General features: G+C 40.5%; 1 protein-coding gene across 1 annotated transcript; it reads right to left on the reverse strand.

Annotated features, from left to right (window-relative positions):
• Window positions 1-1193: 1193 nt before the first annotated feature.
• LOC128870296 (uncharacterized) lies at window positions 1194-5735 on the reverse strand. Its single transcript, XM_054112901.1, has 2 exons — window positions 5238-5735; window positions 1194-1466 (listed from the first exon to the last, which is right to left on the reverse strand). The coding sequence occupies exons 1-2, from the start codon at window positions 5715-5717 to the stop codon at window positions 1194-1196; spliced, it is 753 nt and encodes a 250-aa protein (XP_053968876.1). The 5' UTR covers window positions 5718-5735.
• Window positions 5736-22902: the final 17167 nt, after the last annotated feature.

The following is a 22902-nucleotide window of genomic DNA, read 5'->3' on the forward strand; positions in this document are numbered from 1 at the left end:
GAGTTTCTGTTATACTGGAGGGTCCTTCGATAGGAATCTCAGTTTGTTGTATTTAGTTAAGGCTGTACAAGCCTGTTTGTAATAATTTTTTGTTTTTGTTTTTATTATATATAATTATTTATACGCATCACCATTTTTACTCACCAAATTAAGAGCACGATTTTGAACATGGTGCTCCTGGTGGTAAGGAATTGAAATTCTCCGATATTCGATATTTCTTCAAAACGCTTTTCTGTGATGTGCCCTCACAGTCCTTCAGGGGGTACTTTAAATTTTCCTTCGATATTCCCTCGAAGTTATTTTCGTACTGCTTCTGTGATGTTCCCTCACAGTCCTTCAGGAATTGTTTTTACTGTAAATCGAAGTCGTCCACCAGGCTTAAGCCGACTGCGCCAGTTATGTTCCTATCTTTTAAAGGATAGAAAAAAAACAATACACTACTTTCTTTCACCTCTGAATTACAACTGATTCTTTTATTAAAAGTGTTTAAAAATGAAACTTTTAATTTAATTACAAAATTGCTTATTCTGCATTAAATACTAACTAAATCAATTCCTCAATAATGTTAATATTGCTTAATTAGCATTTTACAAGTTTTTGTTAATTCGGCAATCGGTAATATGATAATAAATTTATTGTAAAATTGCTTATTCTGTATATTATGAACTCAATTTAATTACAATTTGCTTATTCTATATTTTAATAGTAACTCTAATGAACTCAAATTACAAATTGCTTATTCTATATTTTAACAATAATTCTTATGATTTTAATTTAGTTCATTGACTTAGTTATTAATAACTCAACGGCGAACTGAACCAGCTGAACTTCAGGGATGGTTGCCTCGAGAAGGACGTGGATGGTCAGCCATTTCTATAGTGTGATGGATTCGGTCGAAACTGTGACGATATATGTCTATGATATACCAAATTTATTATTTTTGGCATTCGTTTAGCCAAAGTGCATTGTAATATTATTAAGCCCCAATTGAATTCAGCTACTTGAATTAATGCAATTTCCGATGCCTAATATAGAAAAAAGCGTAGTAAATAAATAATCCTACATAATGAAAGTTCTTATTTTTACATTTTAAATACATAGTACTGTCCTGGGATTCTCTCATAGTGGTTTCGTGTAAATGAATTTAAATTAAAATAACATAAATGTATTTTAAGTTATTAATTTAGAAATCCTTACAATTTCCAATAAATCTTTATATCATACATTTGTTGAAAAAATTGCCTATCTTTCTTAACCAGAATTTTCGTATTATTCTGGATTATGTTGGTTAATTCTAATATTTCTTTTGGACTTATTATATGTAGGACCATTTTGAATTCGCTAACCAGCTCCACCGTACTTTCCCCCAGCGATATGAATCCGGTTTCAGCCTGGATCGGGGTTATGTTGATCATTGCCGTCGACAATGTTGGCAGCAGGCACATGATGAGGAGTGTCAGCGTTATCTGAAAATTTTGTAGGTCTTTTAATGTTTGTTGTATGGATGTTTTGTAATTTTGTTTTCCTAAATTTGGGTTCTTCCTTGTGTCTTAAGTTTTTGTAATTTTTTATAAATTCTTCTGTTCTGGTTTCTATGTAAGTTTCCCTGTTATTGTTTAGCTTTGCTATTTTTTCAGCTTTTTGTGCTGACATTCTGTCATATAATTCTTTGTGATCGACTTTATGGTTTTGTACTTCGAACGGTGTAGATTTTGTGGTGGTGTGGTGTGTATTGTTGTAAAAGTATACAGCTCTGGCCATTTGTTCAATTATGGGTCTTTTCTCTTCTATATTTAGTGTACGAATTTTCTCTGTCAATGTATTATTAAGTCTTTCGACATCGCTATTGCCAGTATGACTATTTGGCTTTGTTGAGTGGTATTCTATGCCTTCTTTTTCCAGGAATTCCCTGACGTTCAAGCTATTGAATTCGTTGTCGAAGACAAATTTCTGGACTTTCCCTTTAATGGACAAGAACTGTTGAATGTGTTCTACTATTGTGATACTATTTCTATCGGTCAGTGGCAAGCAAGTGGCGTGTTTTGAGAATTTATCAATGAATATTATGAAAGATTGTTTTGAATTCACATATGTGTCCACATGTATTATCTCATTGCAGGTTTTTGGTGTTTCTGTTAGATGGAAGTTGTTTTTAATGGGTTTCCTATCATATTTCCCACCACTGCAAACGTCGCAATTATTTATTATTCTGTGGATATGTGTTTTTAGATTGGGATGGTAAATTTTAAGTTTAAGTTTCTGATAGGTAGCAACTATCCCGCAATGGCCACTCTCGTTTTTATGAAACAGAGCTATTTGGGTGTGCAACTCATCTTCAGACTCTATGTCTGTAGCGAACCTGGTACATTTTACGAACCTTACTTTTGGATTGGAAGTGTATTCCTTTGTTAATATTTTTTGAAATTGGTAAAATTCATGGTCGCTTGGGTGTGAGAAAACTCCTATCTTTCCTGCTGTTATTTCTCGTCTGAGGATGTTTACTGCTTGGTTGTTTTCCAAGTCTTTTTTGCTAATATAAATTCTCTTTCTGCCAAACACTTGTACTATGGTGTTGGGTTTCTTTTCTGTGAAAATTATTTGTGTTTTGAATCTGTTGACTGCCGTTTCTAGTATGGGCATGTTAAAACCCTGATCCTCTTCTTTAGAGTGAACCGTTTCAGTCAGGGATTTGTTGTCTTCTTCGTCTGTTGATTCGACCTCCATTAGGTTAATTTCGTCTTCTTTAATCCTACTCAAAAAATCAGCAATATTATTATTTTTTCCTTTTATGTATTCTATATGGAACTTGTACTCCCCTAGATTAATGAGCCATCTCTGCAGTCTTGGGCTTATATCTTTGCCCGTATATTTAGCCATCAGCCATTTTAAGGGTTGGTGATCGCTCTCGAGGTCGAATTCTCTACCATAAACATACGGTCGAAAGTACTTTACGGCCCACACTATGGCTAGAAGCTCTTTCTCTATAGTCGAGTAGTTGCATTCATGTTGATTTAATGTTCGGGATGCATATGCGATTGGGTGGCTCTCTTGAGATAGCACTGCTCCCACCGCGAAATTACTGGCGTCTGTAGTGACAGTGAATTTCTTGGAAAAATTTGGGTATCGTAGGACTGGACTGTTTGTAACTAGTGTCTTCAACTTTTCGAATGCAGCTATATAGCTTGGGTCGTCAGTGTTGATCGTCTCGTTTTTCTTCAGATACCTTGACATGGGGAATGCTATTTTTGCATAATCCCTAACGAACTTTCTGTAAAATCCTGTCATTCCCAGGAATGATTTAATCTGTTTTGCCGTTTTGGGTAATTTTAAATTTTGTATAATATTTACTTTGTCTGGGTTCGGTCTAATACCGTAAGTGGTCAGGATGTGGCCAAGAAATTGTGTTTCTTTCTTAAGAAAGTCACACTTATCTACTTGAATTTTCAAATTTGCCTCCTTCAAGGTTCTAAATATTTTCCTTAGGGTGGTCATATGTTCCTGAAGGGAAGTGCTAAAAATTAATATGTCGTCCATGTAGACGACACAGTTGTCATTAATATGATCTTTCAAGACTTCATTCATGAGCCTCTGGAATGTCGATGGAGCATTTTTTAGTCCGAACGGCATTCTGACAAACTCATAGTGACCTGACGGTGTTGAAAATGCCGTTTTTGGTCTGTCTTCCTCTCTTACGAGAATTTGGTGAAAACCCTTCGCCAGATCGAGGGTTGTGAAATATTGGGATCTACCTAATTTATCCAATAGAGAGTTTAGATTAGGGATTGGAAATCTGTCATCGACCGTGAATTCGTTTAATTTACGGTAATCGATGACGATTCTGAACTTTTTTGACCCTGAATTATCTAGTTTTTTCTCGACGATCCATAAGGGACTGTTGTAGGGTGAGTTACTCTTTTTTATTATGTTCTGCTCAAGCATTTCCTTTATCTGTCTATTTATTTCTTTTTCATGTATTTGGGGATATCTATATATTTTAGAATATAAAGGCCTATCCACTGTGGTAATTATTTCGTGGGAAATCTGGTTTGTTGCTGACAAAACGTCCCCCTCTTGAAAAAATAAGTCGTCAGATTCCGCGAATAGGGTTTCGACGGCTCGACGTTCCTCGTCATTTAAATGAGCGAGGTTGAAGCGATCTCGTATTTCTTCTCTGTTCACGGGTTGCAGAGCACAAGCATTGTGCATTGCTTCTGGGTATTCGTAATCCAAAAAATAAAATTTTCTATCGAGTAATTGTACATATCGCTCTGTGTTGTTGATTTGAGCATTGAAGGCTTTTAAGAAATTTTGGCCTATTATTGCCGAGAAATTTTTGTTTGAGAGATCTATAAGTTTCCACTGTAGTGTCCCCGAGTAGGGTATCTCCTTTGGAAGTGGTGTTGTTACGGTGTATTTCACGACATTAATGCCGTTAAGAGTTTTATAAGAGCATGGTTTGGTGAGTTCTGTTTTGGGGTATTGAAATTCGAGAATTCTTGATTTTAAGATGCTTGTTGTCGCACCAGTGTCGACTAAGCATTTAATTTTTTCTTTTCCTATTGTCCACACTATTATGGGTAAGGTTGCTCTAGGCAAGGAATCAAAAAATTTACCTGTTCTTCCTCTTCTTCTTCTGTCTGATTTTCTTCTAAAGTCCCAATCTCCATGGGTATGGGATCATTCTTTTGAGTGTCAACGCTCATATGAGACATTCTTGTCTGTTTTGAGCTGTTACCCTTGTTGTTATAGTTAGGTTTAAAATTTGGGTTTTGGGTGGGTTGTGACCTGTTATACGACTGTTGGTTGACTTGGTCACTCTGAGGTGGGCCGGCGTTATTATTGGTGTTTGGCCGGCCACCCTGATTCTGTTTGGTATTGTTATTATTACTAGCAAACTGATTATTCTGGGTTGCGTTTTTATGAGTGGTGCTAGTGTTAGTGTTAGCCTGTTTGTTATAGGTATTGTTCGAATTTTTTCTATACCTCTGTAAAATAGCTCTGGGGTCGTCCAGTGCTTTAATATTTGAATATTTCGTTTGTAAAGCATGCATAGATATGCCCTGATCGACATGAATCCTGAATGGAGTGTCTATTTTGTTCGTTAGCATGTTTAACAAATCTCTATCTACTTTATCATTTTCATACATGGCTGGTTTGGATTCGTCGAACATATATATTTTATTTATTTCGCACTTTGCTTTCTCAAACTCTTGGAACAAATCTCTTAAACTACTCACTTTGATGAATCTGCATCTATCGAATACGTCCTCGTAGGTCATCCTGGGTCGCATTTGCTCCATCAGTTTGGTCTTCATTTGGTCCCAGCTAGGCTCCATCCCCAATTGTCTGATGAAATTTGCTGCTGTTCCCGACACCTTTTCATTAGCGACGATGCTAGTGCCAAACTGGATCAGCAATGCGTTTCCCTGGCATAATGTCATGAGGAACTCCACAGATTTTATAAAAGCTAACACATCATGTTGGTCGTCGAGCTGCCTTAGCTGGCGAAACTGCTGGATGATATCTTTGTTTGACAGCCACTGGATTGGTTGTTGTTGTTGTTGATGTTGTTGCTCTTGATATTGTGGTTGTTGTTGTTGCTGCTGTTGTTGTTGCAGTTGTTGTTGTTGTTGTTGTTGATTTTGTTGCCTTAATAGGTTCAACTCTCCTTCCTGTTGAAGCAATACTGCTCTTAATTTATCCATCTCTGCTTCCATTGTGGTTTAAATTAAAAATTTTTTCGCGGATTAACTTTGGTTAATTCTGAACGTATTTGTCCGATTTCGACTGCGCCAATTATATTTTGTTGAAAGAACAAATTTTATTCACTAGATATCTTTAGATATCGTGAGTTTCTTTATTAGTTTTAGAACTTAGACTAATTATATTTTGTTGAAAGAACAAATTTTATTCACTAGACATCTTTAGATATCGTGAGTTTCTTTATTAGTTTTAGAACTTGGACTTCTGTCCGGTTACAATTGAATCTTAAGACTGAATCTATAATTTGCTTTGGCATATGCAAATGCCCATTTCGTTTTTTTCATAAATTGTTGATCGAGCAACGGGAGCGACGGCGACGCTTCCGTTGTTTATGCTTTTGAAATTTGATCTTGGTTCAAGTACCTCTGCATGATTATTGTGCGACTTTAATTGGTTACATAACTTTGCTTTGGCATATGCAAATGCCCATTTCGTTTTTTTCATAAATTGTTGATCGAGCAACGGGAGCGACGGCGACGCTTCCGTTGTTTATGCTTTTGAAATTTGATCTTGGTTCAAGTACCTCTGCATGAGTATGCTGATCTCGTCGTTATCAACATTTCCATGCATAAGCTTATTTGTTTGTCCAGCTTTGGCTTTTTGTACAATTATGTTATTTGTTTGTGCGACTTTAATTGGTTGCATAACTCGCGCGTTCATTGCCCGTTCGAGTATCCTTTATTTATGGTGTAAGGGGTTTAACACTAGAAAGACCGAAATTTTGAGTTACCTGGAAAGGCCAATGTTGTATTTACGTTTCATGCTTTTATATTTTTGATTTAGTCATTATTTACTTAAAGTAACATATAAAAGTAATGAATGAAGCATAATTTTCGGAGCACCGAGGACATTTGAATATGTTCTATCAAAAATTTGATTGCGGTCATTTAACAGCTTTGATCTATCTTGTGTTACCATACTTCTTCCTGTGTACCGGAAGAAAATTGCGAAAGGTGTTAACTGTAAGTGTACCTATGAAACCTATTACATGCAGTGATTGAAATCGTTACACGTTCCATAGTTCGTAATCAATTTCGTGGTTTTAATTTTTATTTTCGCTACTGCTCTCAAATTGAGAAGATCTTTAGTATTGCAGATAGCGCAAAACGTTGTAGCAACTTTTTGCTCTGCTCCAAGTAGTGTTACGTTTCTGCTAGTAGCACACAGCAATAGTCACAAAATGTTATAAGATGTTATTTATTCTAAAAAATGGATTTTTTTCAATTTAATGTGATCAGGATAAGGTTTCGAATAAAATTTTATCAACACATGGTTTATTGACATTTGATAACACTGTGCAACAAATTCAGGTTAGCAAAAATTCGAAAAATTAGTTCGAAATCGGAGCAAAATTGTTTATATGGTTTTTTGGCTATAACTCGTCGACTAATTGATATTTTTTCAATCTATAAAAGCCAAATTATTGCTAGAGACCTGTGCAACAATTACAATTTTTAAAAAATTTGATTTCGAAAATTTTTGTGGTACTTATGAAACAATGTACTGAAAATCGGCATTTGACTGCAAACTTCGAAGGCCGATTAAAAAAAAATTCGAACTAACATAAAAAAACGGCGCGATACGGGTCTTCTAATTTCGCCTCTATTTTCACCCGCCACTCTCAGAATGGACCTAATTTTTGCTAACCTGAATTTGTTCCACAGTGTAATTGCAACCAGTGCCGACTGAGTTCAGTAGAAATCGTGTTTTGTCCTGATATTACGGTCTGCTAATAAAATCACTATTAATGCAATAAATTAAGTGAATAACAGTAAAACTTAAATGAAATGAACATTAGTATTTAATTAAAAACATAAAGTAATAACAATCAGTCATGGAGTAGTTTTTTTACAGTCCGGATACAATTTTCTATGTTCCTGGACACAGCGCTGCAAGAATTGTTTTTGTTTTTCTTCATCTGTGATAAGTCCGTTAAAATCTTGTATTAATTTAACAGCCCTTTACGCAGTATCATTCACAACTCTCAAATGACATATTCTTCTTTTAGCTTCCAGAAAAGCAGCATTATTATCCCATGAAGATATATCTTCCTTTAGAAAACTGTGGATCTGCAGTCGTGATACGTAATCATCCCGTGTTTTGTCTGAAAAGAGCAAAATAACAAAAAAAGTAAAAATCAACAAAATATTTAATATCACTAAAAGTCAATTCACCTTACCAAACCACTTTTGACTGAGTGCTTCCTTCAACAGGTAATAACGAGAAGTTGACAATCATTTTATTTTAAGTTTGGTTATCAACTTCATCATCACACAGTATCACTGGACACAAGGACTGTCTCTTCACATAAATACCACAAGTGATGGCTAAACTTGCTTTAGAAATTGCTGCGTCAACTTTTTCGTACTCTTTTAACATCACTAAGAAGCGCAAATCTTGGTTAGGTGCTTTGGTCGCCACTGTGCAATCGAGCCAAGCTTTAACATACAACATCACGACAAATAAGCAAACACCTTGTAGAGAGCCTTTTCGTCCTTCGCAGTCATTCTGCATTGTGACTGAAGTAAACATATTTTTAAAGATTAAGCCCCCGTCGCAATCCGAATGTCTTTCCTTCTAAGTTTTAGTAGAAAGTTTGACAGTTTTCTGTTCGGACTTGTCACAAAACACTTTGCAGTTCTGCAGCGTTCTAGACCGGACCATCGCTCTTTATGTAGATTGCCTACATAATCGCTGATCCAATTCTTGATTCCTGCGGGACTGATTCCGATTATTGGCTCTGGCTCTTGTGGGGCACCGCTGATCCACGGTTTGCCAATTCGTCGGCAATTTCGTTTCCTTGAACACCGGAGTGTCCCGGAACCCATATAAGTACAAGCCTGTTTTGTCTTGCGACAGAATTAAGCTTCTTTTAACATTCTTGAACAATCTTTGAGGTTTGCTTCGCGTTCTACAGGGCCTTCAATGCAGCCTGACTGTCACTGAAGACTCCAATCTGTTTCCCGCTCCATCTCCTCTCGATTATCCATTCGGCTACTTTTAAGGTGGCAAAATCTTCTGTTTGGAAAACAGTTGCCATTCCCCCCATAGCATAGTGATACTAATTACTATCGTTTAAGTACCATACGGCTCCAGACCCTATTTCAGTCTTGGACCCATCGGTAAAGAAAATATCCGTCAAACCTCCCTGCATGCATTCTGGATTGCTCCATTGCTCACGCAATGGAAATCTGACTTCAAATTTCCTTCCAAATGAAACTGTGGGTATCAGGTCATCTTTAGGTGCCAAAAACAGTGGATACTGCCCCGACAGCAACTTAAAGATTTCTCTATGTCCCGAAGTTCCATCTTCGTGCAAGAAACCATTTTTATGGTCTATACCATGCTTTTATTGCTTCCTGTTGTATCTTAAGATCCAAAGGGGCAAATCAAGCAGAGCATTTAAGGCATCACCAGAAGTTGTACTCATGGCACCCGTGATGCATAAACATACACTTCTTTGCAGCCTGTATAGTTCCCGGATTGTGGACTTAATCATGCTCCGTCGCCACCAGACTACAGAGGCGTAAGTGATGATTGGTCTGATAAGTGCTGTGTATATCCATAGGACCACATCAGGTTTCAGACCCCAGGTTTTGCCAAAGGCTCTACGGCATTGCTGAAAAATCTTCAATGCACGATGCACCTTCAGTGAAACGTGTGTCTCCCAAGTCAGCTTCTTATCCAAGATTACTCCTAGATATTTAACTTCGTTGGAAAGACCAAGTGTCACACCTTTCAGTGTTGGAAGACTGAGTCCATCCAATTTCCGTTTTCTCGTAAACAAGACTATGGTTGTTTTGTTCGGATTAACGGAAAGACCTTGTATCATGCACCAGTCATCGGTTTTGTCAAGAATCCTCTCCACTTTCGTGCAAAGCCTACTTAAGGATTTATCCGATGTTAGCGCACAGACGTCGTCCGCAAATGCTTGGACGTGAAAACCGAGTTCCTGCATCTCCACTAATAGAGAGTCTACGACGAAGCACCACAGCAGCGGAGAAAGAACACCCCCTTGGGGACATCCTTGCTTGGCCCTCACTGTGATTTGTTCGTTACTGTTCTCTCCAGCGGTTAACAGCCCCTCAGAGAGCATGGAATATATCCATTTTACAATGGCTTGATTAACTCCGTGTCATTCGGCAGAAGAACATATCGAGCCGAAAATGGCATTATAAAAAGCCCCCTCAATGTCCACGAACACGCCCATTGTGTATTCGTCAGCTTCCAGCCCGGCTTCAATCTTGCTAACAAGATCGTGTAAAGCTGTTTCACACGATTTTCCAATCTGGTAAGCGTGTTGATTTCTACTAAGTGGACTTATCGGCAATACCCCCACTCGAATATGTTTCTCCACCACTCGTTCCAGACTTTTCAACATGAACGATGTCAAACTGATTGGTCTAAAACTTTTTGCTAGGGAATAGTCAGCTTTTCCTGGTTTCGGTATAAATACTACTCTTAGGTGTCGCCATTGGGATGGTATATAACCAAATGCAAGAAAGGCTGTGAAGATCATTTTCAGGGCCTCAATAAGCCTGTCTCCTCCTTTTTAAGCATTGCTGGATATATTCCAGGTCCAGGGGACTTAAAGTTCTCAAAGGAAGACAAGCAAAACCTTATCGATTCCCTTGTCACTATCCGACTAGCAATATACCAGCTATACCAAGAGGTTCCACCGATGCTACCGTTATTGTTCATGCCACTCTCTACTTCAGAGAGAGTTCTACTACCCGGAAAATGGGTTTCGAGTAGAGCATTAAACGTTTCCGATTTGGAAATGGTGTATGAACCATCATGTTTTCGAATGGAATCCAGCCTTACTGAGCGGTCTAAATGAAGGACCTTACAAAAATCTCCATAGCATGGGTTTAACTCACCACTTAAGCCTCATCCCCGCGGCATGGAGACCGACATGACAAGGTTAGTTGGGGCTAAAAGGGATCTACCTGTGCGTCCGCGAGCACATGTCTGGCTCTCTTCTGAACTCTCTGCTTCGAAGGAGATGGAAGAAATCCTCCACTACTGCAATCCTAAACTTCCAACGCACAACTGGAGGGTAGTTAAGGTGGAAAAGACTGAGGGATCCTATCTGCAAGCGCTGATTCTACTGAATGCGGGGTCTCTAGGTCTCGCAGAAGAAAAGAGGGTCATCACCTACAGTTTCGAGAAGGTAGCTCTTAAGGTCAACCAAACCGATGCCAGAGGACATGCCCCTGAACATCCGGAGGTTCTGGGAGAAAAAAGGCCCACAGTTCCATGAAACATGGAATAAGTGGAATCCGTCACGTTGGAGAGTGGACTTCATCACACTCTCTACCGGGTCGTTCTTCGACAGGGCGGAGGAGGAGAAGCTTTTCCCCTCGCAGAGTGAGGCCACTGTCCTTGGCCTGCTGGAGAGAATCTTGGATTACGATTATTCTTCAGATAAATCTTCAGCATTCCAAGGCGGCATCCGCCAACCTATTAATCCACCTTGAGCAAGGCGGAGCAGATATAGTCCTGATTTAGGAGCCGCGGCTGAGCAGGAACGGCATTTCTGGGCTTAGGACGAAAAGCTACAAACTGGTGGCGTATAGCAGGACAGGTAAACCAAGATCCTATATACTCGTCAGAAACGAACTTAACTCATTTACTTTGCCCGATTTCAGCAATGAAGGCATTGTGACGGTGACTTGGAAGGCCCTGCTGGAAAGCTATGGCTGATGTCCGTCTCTGTAGTGCATGTCAACGAGATGGAGCCACCCCCGGTGCTACTAAGGGAAACCCTGGCTGAAGCAAACGCAGGAAAACCGCACTCCCATCACACCTTGGGAAGTTCAAACATCAATGCAAGAGGTGAGTAACTTTTGGATTTCATTTTAAGCGCGGACTGGTTGATTTGTAACAGGCATAAGGACCCCACTTTCATTACCGCAGCCAGAGAAGAGGTACTTGACCTCACTTTTGCTTCTTCTGCACTGATAAACCGAATCTCCAATTGGAGGGTGCTAAATGCTCACTCCTTCTCGGATCATAGGTATATTCAGTTCTCTCTCACTGAAACTTGTCCAATGAGATTCTGCTACAGGAACCTGAGGAGGACGGACTGGGATGCATATTGCAGAAATCTGCTGAACCTACTCCCCAAGGCACCAGGAGAAAATCTAGATTTATCGGAAGAAGCGAACGACGAACTGGTGGACACTTTCATCTCAGCTTGTGACGGTGCCCTCTCTCCAGCAAGGAAAACCCGCCTCAGGGTACCTAAGAGGTGAATTGGGACGTTGAGCGATGAGCGGCGAGGGATCACTGAAGTTACTTCTCGCCGTCCATTTTCCGACGAGCCCAGCATCTAGCAGCACCGCTCTGGAAAGCATTGCAACCTGCATTCGAGACCGGGGCTGCTTGCTGAATAAGCGCCGCCTGGTTTGGGCCATTGTCTCCTTTAGGCCCTTCAAGTCGCCTGGTGCTGACGGCATCATTCCTGCCCAACTGAAGAAATCTGCTCCCTATCTATACGAGCTGCATTGCCAGGGGCTATATATCAAGATCATGAGGGTTGTCTTTATACCCAAGGCAGGCAAGAGCTCACATGTCTCCTCTTAAGACTTCAGGCCAATCAGTCTCTCATCTTTCTTGCTGAAAACCCTTGAGAGACTGATTAACCTGCACATAAGAAGCGAAATTCCTCGGGGTCGGTTGTCGCATACCCATTATGCTTGTCGTAAGGGTAGAATCTGCCCTGAACACAATTGTAAAAGAGTCCCTTTTTCAAAAAAAGTTTGCGGTAGGCGCCTTCCTTGACTTTGAGGGGGCTTTTAATAACGTCCTCCCGGAGGCAATAGCTAAGTCTCTGGGTTAACTGCAGAGGGGGACAGCATATCTATCCGCCGGCAGGGGAGGAGGGGCATTCCGCAAGGTGATGTTCTCTCACCATTTCTCTGGGTTGTTGTTGTGAATAACTTTCTGGAGGAGCTGGCGAGAGGGAACTGCAGGGTGATTGCTTACGGTGATGACGTGGCACTAATTGTTAGAGGAAAATTTGTGGATACTTAGTACAATTTGATGCAAGGATATCTGAACGCAGTTGTTAGATGGTCAACGGATTGCGGCCTGTCGGTGAATCCTCTCAAGATGGTTGGCTGGTTGGTTAGAGTGGTGATTCATCCAGAATCCAACTAGCGCTTCCGCACCATTTTGTTGCCACATCCTCGTTACCGAATTGTTTAACAGTTATTTACAGCAGGACTATATCCAGTCTCTGCGGTTTAGGAACCTTATTAGGTTGTTGCCGTCTAAGCCAGACAGTTGCTCGAGACTCTCGATCAGCGGTTTCCCCAGGGTTAAAATTCTGTCCTTCCAAAGGGCAGGGCATTCACTGAGGAAATGGAAGATTGTTTCTTTTTTCTCAGTTTGTTTACAACTGTGACAGTATGTGTTATTAGGGATGCCCATTTTGGCGGCTTGTTCTCCGCTAGACCAGGAGCCAATTATGACTGCCGTAAGTCTACAGGTGTCCCGTCGTTTCATGTTTATCAATGTCGACGATTGCTTGAGGTTTTAGGTGGGCCATAACGTTCAGCTGATTTTGCATTTCGTCTGGTCTCTCCATCTACAATCTGCAATTTGAAGGTACTGCAAGAACGCTATTCATGGCAGATCCCCGTCTTGCCAGTTCATCAGCTTTTTCGTTACCTTCTATGTTCCGGTGTGCCGGGACCCAAATTAAGGTTACTCTATGGTTTTCACTCAAGTTGGTGAGGCTATTCCTACTTTGTTCCACCACTTTAGAGGTTGTTATAGTCGCGTCCAGCGCCTGAATTGCAGCTTGGCTATCCGAAAGAATAGCGATATTGCCCTTAAAAGAGAAATCTGCGATTAGTAACCTACAAGCTTCCCCAATTGCTAGTATTTCCGCTTGGAAGACGCTGCTGGTATTAGGAAGACGCACAGATTTTTCAATTCAAAGTCTATGAGAATATATACCAGCTCCAACACCACAATGCATTTTACTGCCATCTGTATAGACTGTGGTATCGAAGTTGTTTAGAGAGAATCCCTTATTCCATTCTTTTTTAGATGGAAAGAGTGTGGCAAAATTCCCATACGATAAAATGGGTCGTATAACCGCCTTATACAGCCATAATGTATGCGTAGGTTGAAGACCCCATCTTCTTCCAAGCATACGTTTGCAGGCATAATAAGCAATTTCTGCCTTCCTTACCCGTTCTTCGACGTTTAACTTCCAGCTAAGTTGGGAGTCCAGAATTACCCCTAAGTACTTTGCACTGGTTGATAGTGACAGAGTTTGTCCGTTGATATTTGGTAAGGTAAAAGGTGGTACCTTGTATCTGGTGGTAAAAAGCATAAGTTATGTTTTACGCGGGCTTAAACTTAGCCCACATCCTGTGGCCCAAGAGTTAAGCTCGACTAACGCCCTTTGGATGATCCCACTGATCGTATTTGGACAGAGTCCTGACACCATTAGCACCACATCATCAGCGTACGCCACCACTTTTACCCCACCTCCACTAAGTTTTATTAAGATTTTGCTGATCACACATAGCCAAAGAAGTGGAGATAATACTCCCCCTTGTGGAGTGCCCTCGTGGACCTTCTTGGTTATGCTGATATTACCCATATTAACTTTGATGATCCTGGTTTCTAGCATGGAGATGACCCAGTTACTAATACAACTGTCCACCTCCAGGTCTCTCAACGCCCGTTGGATGGCATCTGTGCTAACATTGTTAAAGGCGCCTTCGATATCCAAGAGTGCCGCCATGGTATAATGTTTGCTCTCTAGAGAGCCCTCTATGGTTAGGATTACCTTGTGAAGCGCTGTCTCCGCAGATTTGCCTTTAAGGTATGCGTGTTGTGCAGTTGATATACCAGAGCTCTCCAAAGAGCTTCTGAGGTGCATATCCAAAAGTCTTTCAAAAGTTTTTAACAGGAAAGACGAAAGACTGATTGGCCTGAAGTCCTTCGCTGATTCATGTCCTCTTCTACCTACTCTTGGTATGAAGACGACCTTGACTAGTTTCCAGCTATCTGGAATATGGCCTAATTTTAAACACGCTTTAAAAAGACGGAGCTCGTCCTACTTACAAATAAATATAAAATACCCAGAGCTCAGCGTCCCTCAATAGGGGGATGATTTCAGACAAGGTGAAGTATCTAGCAAGGTAAGCAATTCATATGTGATAAGTGTGCCGCTGCTCGACGACAATCCCTTCGAGCACCATCAACTCCCATTAACCTGGATGACGAAATTGCCACTGCTGATAATGTACCTGTGAATCCAGCTAATCTAAGTATACAATTATCACCACATCAACAACTGCCGAAATCAACATCAGCTGATGACGTAAACAATTTAGATATCAGTCTGAATACAATTATCAGAGAAATTGCTGCACTGAGATCGGAAAATGCTCGTGCGATGGCTGCAATTAGCTCTCTCAAAGTGGATAAGCAGTTGCTGATTTCGCAAATAAGTGATTTGTGTGCAGAAGTGAAGGAGTTACGAAAACATCAAACGGTTGATGTCTCCTCTGCTCTGGTACAGCTAACCGCTGAGGTGAAAGACCTTAATGCTTGTGTTCTTGCATGTGAGTGTCATGCAAGGAACACAAAAAATGCAAGTCGAAGAGACAGGAATCACTATCAGTGACTGCTGCTACGTCGCCTGTAAACGTGCCTATTGTTGCTGCTCCGCATGGTGAGACTAATTCGTTTTCCTCTGCTTCGCACTCTCATGCTGCTGCTGGTGATGCGCCGCTCTCTTATAGCGCTGCTGTTACTAATACAGCTAAAGTGAAGCTGACGCCAATTGCTGCTGCTGCTGCTACTACGTCCGTTCTCCCATCAACATCAACTTGCAGAAAAGCGTCGGCATTGCCGACTTCTCTTGCACCTACATCAAATCGTACACGTGAATGGAAAACCGTAACTAGAGCTAATAGGAAAAAGCTTAAGCAACCTTTAGTTATTGGTTCAAAATAGTGAATTAAGTGTAGTTCCTAACATGAAGTGGCTGCACATATCGTCCTTCTCAAACACTGTGATAGCTGCCGATATTGTTGATTATGTTGCGAAACATGCAGAAATTGACCGCAAATTTCTTTCCTGCTATATGCTTATCAAAAAGGATACCCTCGTAAAGGATTTCAAGAAAATCAACTTTAAGCTAGGCGTATCTGAATTTTCCTATGATAAGCTTTTAAATGCGGATATATGGCCTACGAACGTAAAAATTCGGCCATTCACTTTTTTTCAAAAAGACGTCACTCCACCTCTAAATCCGTAACTTCTGCAGCTAACTCCATCGCTAGTAATAAGTTATTAAAATTGTATTTTCAAAATATATCTGGACTTCGGACTAAATGCTCCACGGTATATATGAAAAGTTCTTTCTTAGATTTTGATATTTTTGTATTCGTTGAATCTTGGCTGAATGAAAATTTCTTCGACTGTGAAATTTTTGACCTCAATTTGTACGATGTTTTCCGTAAAGACCGTGACCCTGTCAAATCTGGATGTTCCAGAGGAGGTGGTGTTCTCATTGCTGTTCGGAGAAAATTTCGGGCATCATTGGTTACACTTACCAATTCTGACACACTCATCGATCAGCTTTGTGTACGTGTTTATGGCTCATCTGGAACAGTTTATGTGTGTGCATCCTACATTCCGCCGAATAGTCCGGATCATTTATACTTTGCACATTCTGACAATGTTGTGTCATTAGCATCAAGCATAGCTGGTGACAGTCATCTTTGTGTCCTCGGTGATTTTAATTTATGTCGCCTGAATTGGTCCCCACTTAGAAACTCGGCTGCTTTTATGGCTTCTAATGTAAATTCTTCAGCCGAAATTCATGTCATTGATAGCTTTTTAAGCATTGATTTATCACAAATCAATGGTTTTTATAATAGCCTTAATAGAATCCTAGATCTAGTGTTCATTTCAAATAACATCAACTACACATTGTCTGAAGGCATTGCTCCCATATCTTTAACTGATAAACATCATGTTCCTCTTTCTCTTGAGTTGGAATTTTATGAGTTTTCTGAGGTATCCGATGAGCCTAACATCAAATTTAACTACAACTTATGCGACTTCTCAATTTTTAACGAAATTTTATTAAGTATTGACTGGGGTAATGCCTTCCACGGCAATGATGTTACCTCTTGTTTTCATTTTTTTAAAACTAAGGTTTCTGAGCTCTGTTTGAAGCACATTCCTATTTATCATAAGAAAGTATATAAGTCACCTTGGCATACCAAACGGCTTAGGCACCTAAAGAATCTAAAAAACAAATTCTCTAAACTGTATAAAAGGTCTGGAGACCCAATGCACTTCTCAAAATTTCAATGCCATTTAAAAGAGTTTAACTGTTTGAACAAGTTCTTATATAGAAATTACATCTTGAATTTCGAAAACAATATTATTTCGGATTCGAAGGCCTTTTGGCAATTCATCAAATCAAAAAAGTCTTGCTCAATGGTGCCAAACAATGTTTTTTATAATGGTAAATATGCAAATTCTGCCATAGAATCTGCCAATTTATTTGCTGACTTTTTTTGCTCTAATTTTGAACCCGACCTAGACTCCGATTCTAGTTTGCCCTCTAATAGTTTTTCACCTCTAAATTTTGGGACTTTGTACCTATCTGTTACTGATGTCGTCAAGGGTATTACGAAGCTTAAGTCTACAACGAAAACTGACTCGGATGGCCTTTCGGGCATTTTGCTGAAGAATTGCTTGTGTCTCGCTGAGCCTCTTACAATTATATTCAATAAATCGTTGTCCTCTGGTATCTTTGTTGACGACTGGAAATTTACTTCCATTACGCCTATATTTAAGAGTGGAAATAAAAACGATGTTAGCAATTACAGACCGATTTCGAAGCTTTCGTCTGTCTCAAAACTTTTTGAGATAACAGTAAATGATAAGTTATATTTTGCTGTCAAAGGCCTAATATCTACCAACCAACATGGTTTCGTTGCAAGTCGCTCCACTGTCACTAACTTGTCTATTTTCAATGATTACTGCATTTCAGCCTTCCAGAACAGATCTCAAGTTGATGCAATTTATACAGACTTCTCTAAAGCGTTTGACAAAGTATCGCATCGAATACTCTTGTCGAAGCTTGCATCATTGGGTATACACTCCACTTTTTTGTCTTGGATCAAATCATATTTGTCCAACAGACACTGCGTTGTAGCCGTCGATAATACGACATCCCGTGCATTTATTGCATCCTCCGGTGTCCCACAGGGAAGTATTCTAGGACCCCTCCTCTTTATACTCTTTATTAACGATATTGGTTCTTGCTTTTCATTTGCAGAACACTTGTTGTATGCTGATGATCTTAAAATATTTGCGGTGATTAACAGTGTAAGGGACTCTGAAAAGTTGCAAACCGACTTGCACAATGTCCGGAACTGGTGCTATTTAAACCATCTGTCACTAAATATTAGCAAATGCTTTCACGTAAAATATGCTAAATCAAACAACACTTTGCATACTTCGTATAATATTGCTGGCTTACCTTTGCAATCCGTTGAGGAAATTAAAGACTTAGGCGTTATTTTCGACTCTAAGCTGAATTTCACCAGCCATGTTAACCACGTCATAAGACGATCATATGCGATGCTAGCATTCGTTCGCCGAAATTGTTCTGCATTTACCAACCCACACACTCTCAAAACATTGTATTGTGCTTTTGTTAGATCAAGATTAGAGTATGCCGCTATTATTTGGAGACCGTACCAAATAGGTCTGTCTAATCGGATTGAGAGAGTGCAGAAAGTCTTTCTTCGTTTTGCGCTCCGATCTTTAAACTTTTCTGAACCTGTACCATCGTACCGCTCTCGATGTTTACTAATTGACTTAAAACCACTTGATAGCAGACGGTCTATTCTATCGTGCTCATTTATTATTCGTATTATTTCTGGATCTATTGATTGTCCTTCCCTCTTAAGTAAAATTCAATTTAATATACCCAATATGAGGCTCCGACAGTACGAAACCTTTAAAATTGGCTTCTCGAGAACCAACTATGGGATGAATGCTCCGATTCCTAGGGCATGTTCAGATTTAAATATGTTTTTCAATTCTTCTGGTGCTGATTTTACATGGCCGTATGGCATCTTAGTCAATCATCTTAAATCGTTCTTTTCTTAGTAACTAATAAACTATTGTACATTAGCTTAATATAGTCTGTAAGAATGTATCCATTCAAAGACAATAAATAAATAAATAAATAAATAAATAAATAAATTATCCTTGATAGTAAGCTTACAAGGAAGCCCAATATTGAGGAAAGAGTGAGGAAGGCAACAATCGCCTTGTATGGATGCAAGGGCGCAATTGGCAAAAGATGGGGCCTTTCGCCAAGAATTGATTTTTCGCTGTATAATACCATTGTAAAGCCCATCTGGTTATATGGAGTCATAGTCACTAGAGAGGACGACATTGGCTGCTCATATGTGTACTAACAGTCCCAACAGTCAAGAAAGTAAATATTTACTCCGGCAGCCTAGCGGCAATTAGGGCTCTCGGGTCAGCGACGGTGCATTCGAAACTGGTTAAAGAATGCCTAGCCTCACTTTCGGCTACGTCCAAATTCTTTGGCATAAGCCTCATCTGGGTTCCTGGTCACAGTGACATGGCGGAAAAGTGTGAGGCGGATGAGCTGGCCAGACAAGGGACATGTGAGGTGATTTACCAGCAAAGAGAGAGAATTGGGATCTCCCTAGCTACTTGACCGCTCACTAAGACTGGATTCCATTCAAAAACATGATGATGCATACACCATTTCCAAATCGGAAACTTTGAACGCTCTACTCGAAACCCATTTCCCGAATAGTAGAACACTCTCTGAAGTAGAGAGGGGCATGAACAATAACGGTAGCGACGGTGGAACCTCTTGGTACAGCTGGTATATTGCTAGTCGGATAGTGACAAATGAATCGATAAGGTTTTTCTTGTTTTCCTTTAGAAGCTTTAATTCCCCAGGATCTGACGAAATATATGCAGAAATACTTAAGAAAGGAGGAGACAGGATGATTGAAATCCTGAAAAGGATCTTCGTAACCTGTCTTGCACTTTGTTATATACCATCCCAATGGCGACGCGTAAGAGTATTTATACCGAAACCAGGAAGAGGTTATTATTTCCTAGCAGAAAGTTTGGCATCGTTCATGTTGAAAAGTCTAGAACGAGTGGTGGAGAAACATATTCGAGTGGGGGTATTGCCGATAAGTCCACTTAGCAGATATACACGCTTACCAGAGCCGGGCTGGAAGCTGACGAATAAACAATGGGTGTGTTCGTCTACATTGAGGGGGCTTTTGATAACGCCACTCTCGGCTCAATATGTTCTTCTGCCGAACGACACGGAGTTAATCAATCCTTTGTAAAATGAATATATTCCATGCTCCCTGAGAGGCTGTTAACCGCTGGTGAGAACAGTAACGAACTAATCACCGTCAGGGCCAAACAAAGATGTCTCCAAGGGAGCGTTCTTTCTCCGCAGCTGTGGTGCTTCGTCGTAGACTTTCTACCAGCGGATATGCAGGAACTCGGTTTTCACATCCAATTATATGCGGACTAGGTCTGTCGGATAAATCTCTAAGGTGGGTTTGCACGAAACTGCAGAGGATTCTGGACCATATCGATGACTGGTTAACGAGACAAGGTCTCTCCGTCATTTCGAACAAAACCACTATTGCCTTGTTCAGGAGAAAACGGAAATTGGATGGACTTAGTCTTCCAACACCTAAGGTCACACTTTTGGTCTTTCCGATGAAGTTAAATATCTGGGAGTAATCTCGGATAAGAAGCTGACTTGGGAGATACACGTTTCACTAAAAGTGAATCGCGCATTAAGGAATGCCGCAGAGCCTTTCGTAAAACCTGGGGTCTGAAACCTGATGTGGTCCTATGGATATACACAGCACTTATCAGACCAATCACCACTTACGCCTCTGGTTAAGTCCACAATCCGGGAACTATACAGGCTGCAAAGAAGTGTATGTTTACACATTAGGAATGCCATGAGTACAACCTCCGGAGATGCTCTAAATGCTCTGCTTGATTTGCCCCTTTGGATCTTAAGATACAACAGGAAGCAACAGGAAGCAATAAAGGCTATGTGTAGACTCTATAAATATGGTTTCTGGCACGAAGACGGAACTTCGGGACACAGAGAAATCCTTAAGTTCCTATCATAGCAGTATCCACTATTTTTGGCACCTAAAGACGGCCTCACACCAATAGTTTCATTTGGAAGAAAATTTGATGTCAGATTTCTATTGCGTGAGCAATGGAGGAATCCAGAATGCATGCAGGGAGGTTTGACTGATATTTTACCGATAGGTCCAAATGATATAGGATCTGGAGCCGGATGGTACTTAAACGATAGGAATAAGTATCACTATGCTATGGGGGAAATGGAGAGGGAAACAAATTCGAACAGAAAACTGTCAAACTTTCTACTAAAACTTGGAAGAAGAGATCTTCGGTTAATGGTCGGTATTATAACAGGACACAACCGATGGGGTCAGCATATGACCACCATTGGAATCATTGAGGACCCATCATGCCTGTCCTACTTGGATGAGGCGGATAGCACTGGCCACTTTCTCTGTGAGTGTCCAGCCTTTGCTAGAGCAAGGCTACGAGTTTTAGGTTCCGATGCCGTGAGAATGAATATTCGTTCTTTACAACTGGAAGATATTTACAGATTTACCGAAGAATCTGGAAAATTCTCAAAGGACTAATTACCTCTGTTTATGTCTCTATTCTTTCCTATCTCTTTCTGTGATACTTTTCCCCTTCCCTCCTTGACTATCCATCCTCTGTTCAGAGCTCTAAATACAATGGGTTTTTTAGCCTGAGTGTTTTAGGAGCCACCAAATCTCTTGATGCTCCATGGCTCGAACAAGTTATATTTCAATTTCCACTACCTGCGGTTTACTCCTGAAAAGATGGGCTTCGCGTCAATTCAGCGAGCGCTGGGCAAGCACACAAACTTGTAAGGTACGAAATCCTTCTGGTCACGTGTAGATCGGGGGCGCTCGGGCGAGCTTCTAAGGTTGACAAAATCTCAGCTCTCGAACATCGTGGGTTTTCTCGCAGGACACAATGCGCGAGGAGTGCATGCTGTGAGACTTGGAATTGCCTCGAGTCCTTTTTAGCTCGGATGTATGGAGCTGCTGATATAGCTGGCGTTGACATTAAAAATCTGATGAACTTCATCAGCAGCATAAAAGCGTTGACTTAAACGCAGCACAGTCATCGTTCATAATCCACACACTCTAAACCCATCCTCCATCGTACGGCTCGGTGGTTTGATGGAAAGCTTTTCTAGAGAGAATACAACATGAAATTGCTTGACATGATCATGTCCTAGGGAGGCTCTTAATGCACTGGTACACGTTATTCCGGTAGATCTACATATCAAGAATATTCCCACCAAGAGCGCATTTAGGTTAAATGACGCGGGTCGCTGGAAAGAAAAAATCTGATAGCCATGCCAATCTATTGCTCTGGCAAACCCAGTATACCTCAGGGAAGGCTGATTATATCATTCATTCATCATATCATCATTGCCACTCTCATTCCAGCTCGGGTCGAATGGAGTAAGATATCTTAATCTGGTTCCCAGAACATCGGAGCATTGAAAACAGATTAACTGGCAAGAGGGGGATCTGCCATGAATAACTATCTGGCAGGATCAGTACTACACCAGTCAAGAATATAATTTCCCTAAAATACCCCCGAACTGCTGATTGTAGATGGAGAGAGTAGACTACATGCAAAATTAGCAGAACGTTAAAGCGCACCTATAACCTTGAGCAATCGTCGACATTCATAAACATTGACGGGACGCCTGTAGACTAACGGCAGTCATAATTAGCTTTCGGTCTGTCGGAGAACAAGCAGCCAAAACGGGCATCCCTCATAACACATACTGACACAGTTGTAAACAACCTGAGAAAAAGGAAACAATTTTCCATTTTCTCAGTGAATACCCTGCCCTTTGGAAAGACAGAATGTTAACTCAGGGCAAACCGCTGTTCGAGAGTCTCGAACAACTGTCGGGCTTAGACGTCAACAATCTAATAAGGTTCCTCAACCGCACAGACT

Source organism: Anastrepha ludens, chromosome X, assembly GCF_028408465.1.
Source record: "Anastrepha ludens isolate Willacy chromosome X, idAnaLude1.1, whole genome shotgun sequence".
Lineage (NCBI taxonomy): Eukaryota > Metazoa > Arthropoda > Insecta > Diptera > Tephritidae > Anastrepha > Anastrepha ludens.